At 43.4% G+C, this 15567-nt stretch overlaps 1 protein-coding gene across 7 annotated transcripts in view; it reads right to left on the minus strand.

Annotated features, from left to right (window-relative positions):
- Fggy (FGGY carbohydrate kinase domain containing) overlaps nt 1–15567 on the minus strand; it is a 369309-nt gene that overhangs the window by 74113 nt on the left and 279629 nt on the right. For all 7 annotated transcript variants that reach the window (XM_085839183.1, XM_085839184.1, XM_085839180.1 and 4 more), the window contains 2 exons: nt 9533–9653; nt 4002–4096 (listed from right to left, as the gene is read on the minus strand). In XM_085839183.1, the coding sequence (XP_085695309.1) occupies nt 4002–4096; nt 9533–9653 (216 nt within the window). The remainder of the gene's footprint in view (nt 1–4001; nt 4097–9532; nt 9654–15567) is intronic.

Genomic DNA, 15567 nt, shown 5'->3' on the forward strand with positions numbered 1-15567 from the left:
AACCTCCAGAAGTTGAAGCAGACAGAATTTTATTTTACAAACTGAAAAACAGGCATTTATGGTGATAGAAAGGTCAACAGGACTCAAATCTCAGCAAGTTGATACTCCCCCACCCCAACACACACACACACACACACACACACACACACACACACACACAGAGAGAGAGAGAGAGAGAGAGAGAGAGAGAGAGAGAGAGAGAGAGAGAGAGAGAGAGAAAGAAAGGGAGAGAGGTGTTTATACATAGACAACAAATTTAAAGCGCATCATAATTGATGAACTATGTGGCTCTAAATGAGGCTAATTTTATGCAAAAGACTGGGAGGGATGGCCTAAGCAAGCAAGAAGGGCCATTTGTAAAGCTTGACCTAGGGGTGGACTGCTGTCCTCAGCAATGGTCTATCCTGTGGATACACACTTAAGAGGGTTGAGTGGCTGTCATTTGCAGGTAGGTGTTAGTTGGGGAGAAGCCTGAGTCTGGTGGGAGCTAATGGCAGTTCAGTGCCAGCACAGTCAGTAGCTGATGGGGACACCCCTCAAGTGGTGGGGTGGAGGAGAGACTTCTGAGGACCTGGGTCATTTCCTCACACCCACACTCCCTTTACAGTGGTCACAGGTGTTTGTTAGGCACCCATCACTGTCCCTTTTGCTTAAGTTTGCCTTGGGATCTTCAATCCTCTGCTTTGCAGGGGAAGGTTGGGGAAGGGAGAGGGCAGTTTAAGATAAATAGCACTCCTGGAATGAAAGCTTGTGGAACAAAACTTGCTTCTACTTAAGATAAAAAAAAAAAATGCACAAAGTTAATGACCTCTGCAGGAGGTCTGAAGAAAGCAGCCACTGGAAAGGCACTTTATGTCTGTCTCCACTATGTGGTTGTTTTTTCTTTCACAACTTCCTGAAACTAGCTTCTTGTTTTATAATATATTTATATCTATATAGATATAAATATATTATATTGAATCATATATTTATTATTTATATTTAATTATTTTATAAATATATTATATATTTATATGCCCTATATAAATATATAATATATTAAAATTAAACTTATATATTTTAATTTTCATAGTATTATATTTTGGTACCAACTTCAAATGATATGTTTTGTGTTTCCTAGATATGCAGGGGATTATTTTGTGGCGCAGTGATACTGAGGATGGGGAAGGGATTAGCCTGATATTTCATCAGCCAAGGCCATATGATTTCATACATACAAATAAGAGACCGGATAAGACGCCCTTCTACCTGTCCTTTGACACAGCTCAACATCTGGACTTTGATCCCAAGAGTAGCATACCTGTGTCCTGCTTCTGCAGCATTAAGCTGCGACATACAGATGGCATGCCTTTCCTTGGGTGGAGCCAGACTGGAGGCTTCCTGAAGGACAGTTCATTAGAATACTCTTCAACCTTTATTCTTTGAGTCCCCTATTTAAAAAGGGAATAGTGCGAAGATATGGAAGGGTAGGAAAGGGTCAGAGAAGAGGGGCAAAGCCCTTGAGGCTGAAACTCTGCATGGAGGAAAGAGCAGGGGGCCTGAGAAAAGAATCGCCCGTATGTGCCAGCTCACGTGATAGCTATGGAACCTGGACTCAGCCCGTCTCTCTAACACTCCTCTTGTAAAGTCCATCCATTCTCTTTTTCCTTTAGCTGACTAAATCCTCTCAGACTTCTGGAATGCAGAAGTTTGCAGTAACTTCTAGTAAAACCATTATTATGGCTCCCTTTGATCCATTGGTATTGGAAAAGGAAGGTACAAGCTCTACCCAAGCCTGAAGTCACTCATGGCCACAGGAGATTGGGACAGGTTCTCTTCAGGCACATATAAGCTCTTTCTCTAATTTTCCAACCATGTCTCCTTCAACCTGTGATCTCAGCCCTTCCTTTATCTGAAGGAGATGACCCTGGCAGTGTGTCCAGAGTCAGCCTATCTAGGTAAGATCCATCAACCATGACAGCTGAGGGAACTGGGTATCTGGCAGGAAGCACTCATCTTTCTTAGGCCCTGTGAGGACCAAGTTAGAATCTTGGAAGTTCTAAGAAAAGTCTGTGTTGAAGTTTAGGCTGAAAAGTATGAATCACAGACAGGATCATCTTGTGGAGTCTAAGCAGGTCCCCAGGCTTGGTGATCTCCATTTGCTTCTTTTTGGAGAAAATAAGAAGCATGCCAAGTGCATGTATTTACATTTCTGAAGCAGCTCCAGATGCAATCACAATAATGCCACTGCTTCCAGACTGGACCTTTTAGAGACAATTCATCACTACAGTCAGCCATCCAATGACAATTAGTTGCACACATTATTTCGTATTGAGTAATTGATTAGTTTTTGTTTTGTGTATAGCTTGAATGCATAGGTTTGTGCATAGGTACCACCAGTGTTCAGGCACTCCCAGAAGCCAGAGAGGGCAGTAGACTCCCTGGTACCGGAGTTACAGATGGTAACTCCACAGATGAACCACCTAATGTACTGGAAATTGGATGCAGGTCCTCATGAAGAGCAGTGAAGTGCTTTCAGCACCAAGCCACATGCCCAGCTCCATTCTTAAACTGGAAATGGGCTTCTGCCACTGAAAGTTTCTAATGGTTTATGTTTGTAAGTTTTCTGGGTCTCTCTTACAAGCCATGAAAGGGCATTATATGCATTAGGAGAGCTATACTAAAGAACTTAGCACAGTGTCTGCCACACTAGGCAGTCACAGCAAATCGAATTCTAATTATTGGGGTACTGTTAGAACACCTGGTTTGTCACTTAACACTGGGGCATGCGGGCAAGTGATTGAAGTGTCTGGTTCTCAGCTGGTAGCTGGGGGTCTGACTTGCTTCCAGCTCTTACTGGCTGTTTCATGAGCTTGGCCAAGAGCTAGTACTCTGCTTCCAGGATTGGCTCAGCAACCAAGGATGTCTTCTGCAGTGTCTAATATCTGCTCTACAAACCTCATCAGCCCAAGAGGACTACCAAAGCTCTAAGCATCAGATCTCACAAAAAAGAAAAGAAAAGAAAAAGAAAGAAAGAAAGAAAGAGAAAAGATACAAGAGGAGAGGAAGATTGCCTAACTTCCCCATTTCTAAAATGGGGATACGAGAGCTGTGGTGGGGACTACATAAGCTCAACCGAACCATAGGAGAATCTACTGGCCACTGTTAGAGTTAGGGAAGTACAAGTGTAGAGGAGAGGGTTGAGTCCTCAGAGTTTGTGTGTAGGGAGGCCAGCATTTGAGATCAAAAGGTCTAACTGCAGAGCCTGACTGTCATGACAGTCTACCTTATACTCATTTTTTAAAAGGATTTTTGTTGTTGTTATTTTAATGCTGGGAGCCTTTAACAACCTCTAGCATGTACAACATCTTTTGTTATTTCACATCAGGAAAAGCTTGTCTCTTACCAGAAACTAGGATGCTTCCTCTTTTTGAAAATAAGAATTATGCAATTTATCATGCTTTTTTTTTTTTTTTTTTTTTTTTTTTTTTTTTTGTCTTGGCTGCCAGGAAGCTCAGAGAAAAATCGTGTACTCAAATCACCACCACCAAATTGTTTCCGGCTTCCTAAACTTTGTTCCTTCTTTTTATTTTTAATTCTTTTTTCCCCCTCACCAACACTTTCTTTTGTGTTTCTTGTTGGCAGAGGCTTCAAAGGTATTTGGAAAGTGATGCAGATGAAATAAACAAATAAAACTCTGAAGTCCATGTGGAAAACCAATATTTTGAACATCAACTCTTACACTTGATCAAAGGAAAATGGCCAAGCAGAAACTGAAGCTAAATAATGTAGGAGCTCCTATAAAGGAGAGAGAAGCAGAACAATCCACATGAACAGAGGTGAAACCAAAGGGAGGCCACAGTGACTACGTCAGAGGCGGCAAGTGCCTGTGATTCTCTGGCTGCAACCTATCATTCCCTAATTATATCCTGTATGTGTTTTGCAAGCTGTGAGCTGCTGTAAAGAGGACAGACAGCCTCAGACAGGGCAGGGACCACAGCCACCCATGGATCCTAACATACCTGCACAGAAGTGAAGTCCCCTGAGGCACAGGCACCCAGAATAGCAGCTCCCACGAGGACAGACTCCACCTCTTGTGACAGGACCACAGGCATGCCTGCACAGGACAAAGTCATACCTTGGTTAACAGCAGAACCAGGGTTGTGAGGAGCCAGCAAACACCTCTGGAGGCAAAACCCCTGATGTCAAAGCAGCAGTACTTTATACCTCCCCGAAGTCCCCAGTCCTTGGGATTTGGGTTTTGGGAGATTTCTCTGCCTTGTGATGGCCGGTGCACCAGCTACAAGCCTCAAGGTGGCCAATACCATACCTATCAACTTGTAAGGCTTTGGCACCCATGTTCCTAGTTTACCTCTAACTTTATCACATGTTTTGCTGGGCCCAGTAAAGGCTGGAATGAATGAGGCTGTTCCCTGCTAATCCAGTCTCAGATGGGCTGATGGATACAGGCCATGGAAGGGCTGGTTCTCTGACTCATCTCCAGTACAAGCCATAATCCTTAGATAGTCTGGCACGACCCTTACCATCTGGCTTCTCTTTGTTCTAGCCACCACATGAACCTACTTTCTACTTTCCTTGTGATTTCTTGAGTTGGTTTCAGAGCTCTTCCAGATGTCCATGTAACTGGCTCTTCACCACAGTACAAATGCAACCCTAGCTTTCCTTGGTCACTGCGTTTAGAACGATGAGACAACTTCATTGCTCCTTCTGTGCTCCTATATCCCCCCGCCCCCACTTTTCTACCATGTGGTTTACTTACTTAGTCCTGCGCCTTGCCCTGCAACTGACATTACATGAGGCTAGGGGCTCCATTCTGTCTACCACCATGTCTCTGACACTTAGAGCAGGGTCCAGGCCATGAATTTAACTGGTGAGAGAATGAGTCTCTGAGCCAGCGGTTGACACAGTAACATGGGACTGAAATAGTCATGTGACTGAAATTTCATGTGAAGGTAAGTAGGGATCCACCGGGCGCAAAGAATCCGCCTACATGACAAGTCCCAAGGTTGAAGATCCATGTGGATTTCACAGGCTGTTCTGGTTCCTTACATGATTTACGCCTCTGCTTCTTCACTCACTTCACAATGTGATCCTAAGTTAGGATCTCCACCTCTCTGTACCTCAGTTTCCTGATCTGAAGGATGGAGATAAAATTCCACCTACTTTCACAGGATGGCATGATTTTCTAATCAATAGATGACGGGAAATGCCACAGAGGAAAGGTCTGCAGCAAAAAGGCTTCCTTTAGACAAAGGCTACAGCCCTCTTCTTGCCTCTCTAGGGAAGTTCACTTAGTATCTTACCTATCTCCTCCAGTTCAGGTCAGCTCTAGCCATCCCCCTACACAGACAGTTGGTAAACAGAATCCTACTGACATCTTAGAGGACTTGAAGAATTATAACAGAGCCTGCTTCTCACTGTGCTACTAAGTCACCAGGAAAAGTGACAGATCTGAGAGAGGCTCAGGCCTGGCTTCCTCCCTGCTTTCTTTCTTTTGGAGTCCTTCCCCATCTCTTTAACTCCTTCAGCCCTGGTAACCTCTGGGCCAGTGAATGACACAGTGGACATGAAACTGAAATAAACATTTGAAGATAGGGATCCTACTTGGAAAGTTCTACAGCTGAAATGCTTCCTTTAGACAAAGGCCACAGTTCCCTTCCCTCCTCTTCTAGGGAGGCTCATTTGCTAACTTACCTAGCTCCTCCAGGTCAGGTCAGCTCCCACCCCCTTACAGACAGCCAGGAAACAGAAATCAAATAGGGAACAGGCTCACTGCACAGGTGCACTGTGTGGACTAGTGACAGAGCACTCAGGTGGAGCTCCCGTGTTTGCATTCTGTGTGAAGCCCTGGGGACATGGTGGTTGTTACTGTTAGACTCAACATGGCCAAGAACAAAGGCTCTGTATGGATTTCATGGGAGCTGGAGAGCAGAGCTTCGAGGAAGGAAAAAGACAGATACCAGGCCACAAAGAAAGGTACTGGTAGCTCAGCCAGAAATCATACTACACGCTGTGTAAATCTGTTACCATTCAGGCCTTCTATTGCTAGAGAACTGTTTTTTTTTTTTTTTTTTTTTTTTTTTTTTTTTTTTTTAAGACACTCTTCCAAACATCGTTCATCTTCAGCTCTTCACAATAGACCCACAACTTCACAATTTCTGAGTAGGAAGGAATGAGTACCAGGCTGCTCCCTTGGACAGTAGAGGCCAGGGGAACCCCCAAGTAGCTCCTCATTAGCTCTCAGTCTTGAATTGGCTTGCCAGAGTTTGAATTCTGGCTTCCTTGCTGACACAGCTGTGCAATATTAGACAGGTTGTTTAAGCTTTTCATACCTCTGTTTTCTCATTTGCAAAGTGCCCTCTGGCTAAAACTGAACTAAGTTCCTATCTTAGGCGGGGTCCCTCCAGTTCCTCATCCCTAAGTCTAGGGAATAGAAATAGGTTAGCAGCTATGGGGGTCTTCCTGGCTGCCTAGGTTTTCTTTACCTCTGTAAATAAACCCTTTATTCAAGTTGGCCAAGTTTAAGTAAGCTTACCTTTCCTGCCTGGCCTGTCCCCTCTGACCTCGGGGTCTCTATTATATTCTTCTGCACACTGGTCAGAAGACAATGGAAACTTTGCTGTTTGGTAATGGACTTCTTGGAGACATCTTGTTCTTTGTATCCTCAAGCCAAGTACTTGACAGCCTGTGTACCCAGGGGGTGCTTGTGAGTGTTGGCGGGAGGAGGGTTGTTGGGGGGTAAAGAACTAAAAGTCAGAATAGTGAGACAGGAAGAAGGAAACCCTAGAGAAACTGCCAGCCCTAAAAAAGCACAATTTACAAGACTGAACATTTAGTCCCAAGTCGGCAGGAAGGTTACAGTTACTTGGTACATGCATACAGACTGTTTTTTGGAAATCACAGTTAAGTCCATGGCCAGGGTACAGGAAGTGCCTCTGGTGCCCAAGTCATTTCCCAAGGTGGTGCAGCCCATATTTCCTGCCTTAATAAAGCCTGCTTTTCCTAACCTGGCCAAAATTGCTTATAAAGTCTTAAACTCTTTGTCTCCACCATGCCTTCTCCTTTGGGGCATAGGGCTGCCTGGAGGGAGGAAGTGAAGCAACAGGCTAGGATCACTCCCTGGGAGCTCCCAAGAACCTAGAACTCAATTCCTCAGAGTGGTCTACATGAGGTAGACAACAACATTGTGACTTTTTCAGAAGAGGGACCCCAGGCTCTCTCACAAGTAAAGTGACTTCCCCTAGGTCAGACAGCTGTCCTGCTGATCTTTCCACTACTCGACTCTGCAATTTTTCATGCGTATGTCTGAGGATTTCATACTATGCTGTGCTTTGCTCTAAATTGTTCTGGACAGGGAAAGCGGAGCAATTGTAGTGCTTAAAGGTACCAAGGGCCTCACCTTTCCCCAGGCTTCTTGACAGAACAGACTCAAGTGCATTCCTTTCTCTGAGCCCTGGGTGAAGGCAGGAAGAGGGAGGCTTTGCCTGGAATGTCAGCTATTTTATCGGATGCATTAATGAGTTTAGCAGAAGCCAAAGCATTTGAAGGCAGATGCACTGTGCCATCCTTTGTCAGTCATGAGTAGAGGAATTTCAGGCCAAGAAAAGGTCTCTTTGTCCACAACTGTAACTGGCCAGTAGTTAGAGACAAAGGGTCCAATTTCAGCCTGAACCCAAACAGCCACTAACAGCCTTCCATTCAGCAGCCCAGAGAATAACAGTTCCCAATGCAGAGCTTGCAGCAAAGTGGCATTCCCTGGCTTTTGACGCTCAGGGACACATGACTAGAGGATGGCCCATTTTCACAAAACCCTGAGCTGTAGTGCCTGCCCAGGCTGTTCCCACGTCACATCTGGCTACCCTGCTCAAGGGTCCTCTTTTCCCCATTCTTTGTACTGAAGCTGGCCTTTAACCTGCTTCCATCCAGGTGGGATGTGGCTTTGGGTAACTTAAAGCTAAGAAGTGGGGAATCACAGAGCAGACTTCAGGCCTGTGTCTTAGCTGAGCCATCCAGCTGATCTTACTTCCATTTCTGACTACTCACTCCACTCTTTGTGGTCCACTTCTGCAGGTTTTACAAACCTTGGAACAGGGCTGGCATCATTGGAGAGCAATAAAGGAAAGGTCCAGAAACCTGGCTCAATGGCCCAATCCCAATCCCGATATTACGTGGCTGCCTGATTTAGGGAAACCAATTGATTGTACCTCTCCTGTCCTTCTTGCTTCTTTGCTTGACTACAATGCAGTCTACTTTCTAATTTCAGCAGTTAGGGAGAATTAATGACTGCAGTATGATTCCTACCAACAGACTAGGCACTTGGCTAAAGGGGGGCAAAGTCCATGTTTCCCCACATCCTAATCTATCTTTAACACAACGTGATTTTCTAGGCGATCCCCCAAATTGTGCCTTGGTCTACTTATCTGTAAAATATGAATAGGTATTCTAGTTAGTTCCTTATTTAGTACCTTATATGCAGGGAATGAGCCTGTCACTTGGATAAAGGCCCTGTATCTGCATGGCCTAGAGCAGGAATGATCTCATGGGTCAGTCTGAGCTCAGACACCAACCTACTCGCTATGGAAGAAACACAATGGGTGGGTTCATATGGAATGGAGCCCAGGGTAAGGTGGGCTCATGACAGGCATCTATGCCCCCCAACCACCACCACAAGGGGAACCACCACCACAAGGGGAGCCTTATCCTGTGCTTATACCTGGTGTCTAGATACCAAGCAATGGGTAACAGGAGGGAGCAACAGTCTCCAGGAGACACTTGGGGAGAAGATACTAGAATGTTGAAGATACTGGCACAGGGAGACTTGAGACTAGGTCAGGGTTTATTTATACCCCTGCAAGGTGTCCTCTGAGAGAGCTTTTCCTGGAGCTCTGGGCTCTTCCCAGATGCCAGTCTGACACTGTCCCCTACTCCCTATGCCCATCACAAAGATGCTTAACGCATGACTTTACAACCAGAACCCTTGGGCACTGAGATGGAATCTCAGCATTTGGGTCACCTTGGAATTACAGGCCCATGCTAGATCTTGTCCACAGCATTTGGGACCTGGGTTCCTTCTTCAGAGAGCCTGATCACTTGCCCTGTGCTATAAGATCCAAAACTGAGCGAAGTGCACATTATGCTCTTCCCACTCAGGGCTCTTCTCACACAGTGTATTTATTATGTCTGTTTGCTTTCTGCCTTTCTGGGGAGTCCTTGAGCTTCATGGAGCTCAGGTCATGTTTTATTCATTTGTTTGTCTTCAACATTCCCCACATAATGCTTGGTTCAGAAGTACTCAAAAAAAATGGGTAAATGCTCCTTGAATTAAGATCTGTCCTTGCCAACTTTGGTGTCTTGTTTAGTAACTGCACATATCTGAGAGTGCTTTTTTCCATCATGAAGACACAGATTGCACCATTACCTGATAACTTGAGTCACCACCAATGGTTCCCTATCCTCAGCCTGCCTTTACCTTTCACCTCTGCTGACAACCCAAGGTTTTCCGCCAGCCCTATATCCCTGCCCTGATGCTTACCAGTGATGTCAGCATGCATTTGCACAAAAAGCGGATTCTTGCTTAGGCCTCCACATAAGAAGAGGGTACTGAGAGAGTGCCCTGCTGCCTCCATGGTTTCAATGATGAAGCGAGTCCCAAACTTAAAGGAGAAAGCAGAAGAAAACATTAGGGTGGCAGTGAAGGCACGCCATCAGCAACTCTCATATTTGGCATGTGCTTGGCCTGGCACCGAGCACTCTGCATTACCCTCCTAGAGATTTGAGGCTCAGGGGCCATGCCTGTGATCACACACTCAAGCTGTGATCACACAGCTGGCTCACACTCGGAATTCTACCTTGGTCCTGCATGACTCCCAAACCCTGAATGCTCCTTTTGCTTCTCTCAGGATTAATATGACATGGAGTAAAACAGTTGGGCTGTTATCAGAGCTCATGTGTTTACTTTTTATATTGTTTTAATTTTGTATGGGATTATAATAAAATTACATCATTTTTCCCTTCAAGCCTCCTGATATACCCCTCCCTATCTTTCAAATTAATAGTCTTTTATTAATTTTTCTTACACACATATGTGTGTATGTGTGATGTAATACACACACACACACACAATCTGATCAGTCTGTATGATGCGTGTTTCAGGACTAACCATTTGGTATTGAATAACTATTTGATGTGCTCTTTCTTATGTAAGACTGTTTCTCCTGCTCCCAGCATTACTTAATCATCTGTAGTTCTTTGTGTAGGACTGAAGCATGTGGTTCTTTCCTTATCCACTCTAGCATGTCTATTGGTGTTCATGTTTGGGCAGTCAGTTATGTCACTGAGATTTTATGCATGTAGCTTCTGACATTCTTAGGAGACATGGTCTTCTAGCAAACACCCTGATTCTCTGGCTCTTACAACTTTTCCATCCACTCTTCTGCAATGTTCTCAGAGCCTTAAGTATCACGTCTCATTTTAACACAGTACATTCAAATGTACTGTGATGAGAGTCAATTGTGGCTCAGGCCCTCTATGAGGGCCTTCCCATGGGCTCACACGTGGGGTGGTCTTCATTCACTAAATTTGAACTGACAATATTTTCATTAGAAAAGTCACACACACACATACACACACTCACGAAGAGAGAGAGAGAGAGAGCAAAAAAATAAAAATAACAATCTTCAGAAACAGAACTATGAAAAGATGTAAAGCCTTTGGCTAACAAAAGAGTAAGAAAACTAAAACTGTTTTAATTGTGTTCAAATTGTGAGCTGGGGTGATATAGAGGGCACACACTATGGTTGGCTCAGGGCTTTATTCAAGCCTTCTGCTGTAATGTCTGTACTATCTTCTGGAAATGAGTAATCTCCATTCCCAATTTGCTGAGTTTACTACTTACTCAGTAACTTTGCTATGGTTTGTACTACCTTAAAGCCATTAAGGTGAATCCTAATGGATATTTGTAGTTTGGGTTTGGCTATTTAAGTAGCTGAGTCCATAATTTTGGGGGGATGTTCAAAACCTAGAAGCTCAAAATTCCTAATTTATTTGAGGATATGGTATTTTTGTTTGTTTGTTTGTTTTGAGACAGGGTTTCTCTGTATAGCCCTGGCGGTCCTGGAACTCACTTTGTAGACCAGGCTGGCCTCGAACTCAGAAATTCACCTGCCTCTGCCTCCCAAGTGCTGGGATTAAAGATGTGCACCACCACCGCCCTGCCCGTAGATGGTTGGTTGTGAGCTACCATGTGGTTGCTGGGAATTGAACTCAGGACCTCTGGAAGAGCAGTTGGTGCTCTTAACCACTGAGACATCTCTCCAGCCCCTGGTATTTTTTTTTTAAAAAGCTAAACTATGATGTAGCATTAAGAAGTCAGTTAGGGTGATGTTAAGAATTGGTTCTGAGCCGGACAGTAGTGGTGCACACTTTTATCCCAGCACTTGGGAGGCAGAGGCAGGCAGATTTCTGAGTTTGAGGCCAGTCTGGTCTACAGAGTGAGTTCAAGGACAGCCAGGGCTATACAGAGAAACCCTGTCTTGAAAAACAAAACAACAACAACAAAACAAACAAAAAAAGAAGAAGTGGCTCTGAAGAAAAAAAGGAGAATATTTTTAGTGGACAGAGAGGTCTTTGAGTGTTTAGAGCCTGGGGGTTTGGGGAGATGGCAATACTGTAGGTGTGAGGATGGGAGTGAACTTCTGGGTAGATGTGGGAGGAGGTCAGGGAACATAACAGGCTACTGATCCAGATGGCCCAGCATTTCAATGCATAGTGAAGCAACCATGGAGAGACAGGGATGGAGAAGAGAAATGAGCCAATATAACAGATTTTAGTAAAAGTGCAAGTGTTACTGGGAAGTTGGTATCTGATGTATGCTGAGGGCAAGAAGAATGAGATGGTTGGCCCAGGTGAAAAACAAGGTTTGGGAACTCCATAGCATACTGACCTAGTTTCAGGCCCTGGGGGGGTGGGATCTAGGTAAGGGAAGTGCTCCCTTGATAAGGGTGCCTCCAGGGTCATCTTCCCTGGCCATGGGAGTCCCTCCAAAGAAGGGAGGAGCCAGAGGGTAATTTGGGGCAAAAGGAAAGGACAGCCCCATTGGTTTATAATAAATAATGAGGCACTTGGGCAGCCAAGAACAAAAGGTACACCAGTTACAACAAAGAAGTCTTAAGAATTTGTTGAAGTTGCCCAGGAATCAGGTGAAATACGAATTTAGTAAAACTCTGGCCTTCAAAAAATACCTATGGTTGTATTGTGTTAAAAGATGAAACATGCAGCATACAAGGCGCTTCCTTTCCTAGTGAAAACTATCCATTCTCTCTAGATGTTCTTTCTTTAGTTTTGGGGAAGTCATGAACTCCAGAAAAAAAAGGCAGACACAGAATGGAACTTATACATCAGAAGGACAATAGATGTCCATAAGTCCCTCATGAATTATTAGAGGACTGCTGGTTCTCAGTTGCTGTGATCTAAAGATTGACATCTACGCAGCTGAAGGCATGAGCTTTGATTGACGTTAAGAAGCCCTACCTCATCTGATGGGCAGTTCACGTATTTGTTCTACCCAACCCAAGATTCAATTCTCATTTACTAATGGAATAAATGATTTCATAGTCACTCGGTTGGATGTGGATTGCTAAAAATGGTAAATGAAAAGAAATCAAAGGTGTGGCCTGCGACATGGCATGACACAGTAGTGGGTCCCTTAGAAGCTCCCAACTCCTGGCACTTGGAAGTGCTTACAAAAGAGCTCTTCTGGCTAGGAGGCTCAATGGGCACTCTGCTGTACATGTCAATGTCATCTCTAATTTTAAGACAAACTAGAAAACTGAAGAATGTTAACCCACTTGGACCATGTGATTAGCAGGTCTATGACTGGGGTCATTGCGAAGCACATTACTGGGAAAGGAAAGCAAGGACATGAACAAGAGGCACTCCCTTCAGTGCTGTGACAGCCTGTCTCTCATTTCCCACTCTGGCAGCTCTTTGCAGGGCCTTTCCTTTAGTGTCCCAGACTCTACTGCGTGACGATCCATCCACCCTCTTGAAATGCCCAGCAAAGGGCTTTGTGCAAAAATGCTTCTGTGCTCACCTTTCTGGAAAAAATGTTTTCATGGTGAAATTTAAATTAAAATTAGGCGATTCCAAGGGGACACAGAACCAAATGCAAATTAAGAGACTTCAAATGCAAATAGTAGTTTTAAAGGGTCTATTCTGAAAAGAGAACGACAGACAGACAAGCTGTGGACGAACCAAGTGGCTGACAGGTCTTTCAAAGAAGCCAAGCAAGAGAGAATTTTACTGCATGGAGGGTTTTCCCATAGTCCTGAGCTAACTTTTCTTTCTTTAATTTCATTCCATGGCTACAGAGTGCCAACCATGGATATTACAATAGAGAGGAAACTGTTTAACTTACCAATAACAAATAGGTGCTAAAGCAATATTCAGGAGGAAGGGAACTTTTTTTTCCAAGATGAACATTATAGGAAAATATCTGTTATCAAAATGCTTCATTAAAATGCACATTTTTGTCTAGAAAATCAGTACATTCAGATACTTTTTCAAACAGATGGAACCCCTCCCAAATTTAATTGACTCTATAATAAAGCTTTATCAGGAAATCTGTCTTAAAATGTCTTCCCTGCATGGAATTATAAAGGTCATTAAGACAATAGACAGAAAAAATAGGATCGCTTTAAATGTATGTATGGCCCATTAAACATAAGATTGATTTCCCAACTGTGTTACTTGAGAAAACATAGCTGGCTCTTTCTCCCTCCTCTCCTGCATGCATTACTGAGTTTAATCTTCTTTTGTATTACTGGCCTTCATGCTGCAATGTTCTTACCAGGGGAAGGACCCTGTGAAAAAGATTCCAGGCCAAGCGAATGATCTTTTCTGATATGTGATAAGTAAAAGCTGCTTTGGGACTGCCTGAAAACTTATTTCACTCATGTAGCTCTTATGAAAAGATCTAAGAAAACCACACCAACAAAGTAGAGAGAGCAGGAACTGGGGTTGAGATGGACACAGGTTCTCATTCTAACTAGTGTGCACTTGCTGTAAGACCCTGGGAAACAGAGTGCCCTCATCTCAAGTGTAAAGACAAGTTCCTTGGTTTACAGGGCTGCCATCTTAAGGCCAGGACAAGCAAGGGACTCTGGTGCCTGGCACAGAGTTGGAGTCCTCTTAAGGATCACAGTCCTTACCACTATAGGGTCAAATTCTTGGCCTCTCCTGTTTAGCTTTGTCTTTCATGTCCACTTCTTAGTATTTGCTCACAAGGTGTAAGCATTGTACATCTCTTGATTTCCAGAACTGTTCATTTCAATGCAAGTGACTGAGCCAATTGCAAGCACCTGCATACAATTATATTCACAAATCAAAATTTAAATTTCCCCAATTCTTTTTAAATATCTTAAGTTTTCTTTTATAAACCATGATGATGGGCTCTCATCACTGCCCTGCCATATACAAAGACATGGCACTGAGCAGGTTGATTTAGGACACACTAAGGCTTGAGAAAATCTATTCAGTGGACTGAGGAACATAATAGCAGCGTCATACTGTTAAATCAGGTGATAGCATAGGTATTTAGTACAGAGTCTGGAGTATAATAAATAACTCCAAACTCTATTCTGCTTTAGTAGTATCATGGCAATGTTCTTCATTTTAAAACAGGATAACTGTATATCTTTACTAATATTGACATGTTTCAGATTTCATCTTCTATTCATGTTCTCTATGTTGACAGATGTAGAATTGTTTAGGTATTTGTTTGCCTCCACCTTTGTTTGTTTGCTTGTAGTTTCCATGTAGAATGCAGTTTGACTGGTTTCATTGAACTGGTCAAGGAAGAAGAAGAAGAAGAAGAAGAAGAAGAAGAAGAAGAAGAAGAAGAAGAAGAAGAAGAAGAAGAGGAGGAGGAGGAGGAGAAGGAGGAGGAGGAGAAAGAGGAGGAGGAGGAAGAGGAGGAGGAAATAATTAGATATCCTGATGGTGAAGATTAAACTTGCCCCAAAGAACTCAATGCCCCTAATTAAAACATCACCCCTTTCCCCTTATCTTTTATTATCTTCTTTCTAGTGTTAGAGTTTGAAAGGGTGGAAGAAGAGGTGTGAAAAAAGGTGGAGGAATAAAGAACCCATGAAGTAGCCGAAGAATGGCTACAAACAATAATAATAGTGATTATTAATAAGCTGGAATGATGGCTCAGTTGTTAAGAACATTCATTGATCTGACAGAAGACATGAGTTCAATTCCCAGTACCCACACTGTGCAGCTCACACCACCTTTCACTATATCTCCTATGTCCAACAACTTCTCCTGGTTTCATCACGTGTGGCATACATAGTCATAGCCATAGTTATATACATATAAATAAATCTAAATCATAATAATGAACCATGGGTTTAATGATGAATAACAGTTTAAATCAAAATTTAGTAAATTTACTTATTTTCCTTTCTAAGGGTTTTTTTTCTCCTTCTAAAATTCACCCAACCACTGGTTTATTTGTGGGTTATAGGCCTACTGTAAGATGCTAAATGTCATGTCCCACCCCCGTGG

Source organism: Mus caroli, unplaced genomic scaffold, assembly GCF_978045245.1.
Source record: "Mus caroli unplaced genomic scaffold, Mus_caroli_1 scaffold_6, whole genome shotgun sequence".
Lineage (NCBI taxonomy): Eukaryota > Metazoa > Chordata > Mammalia > Rodentia > Muridae > Mus > Mus caroli.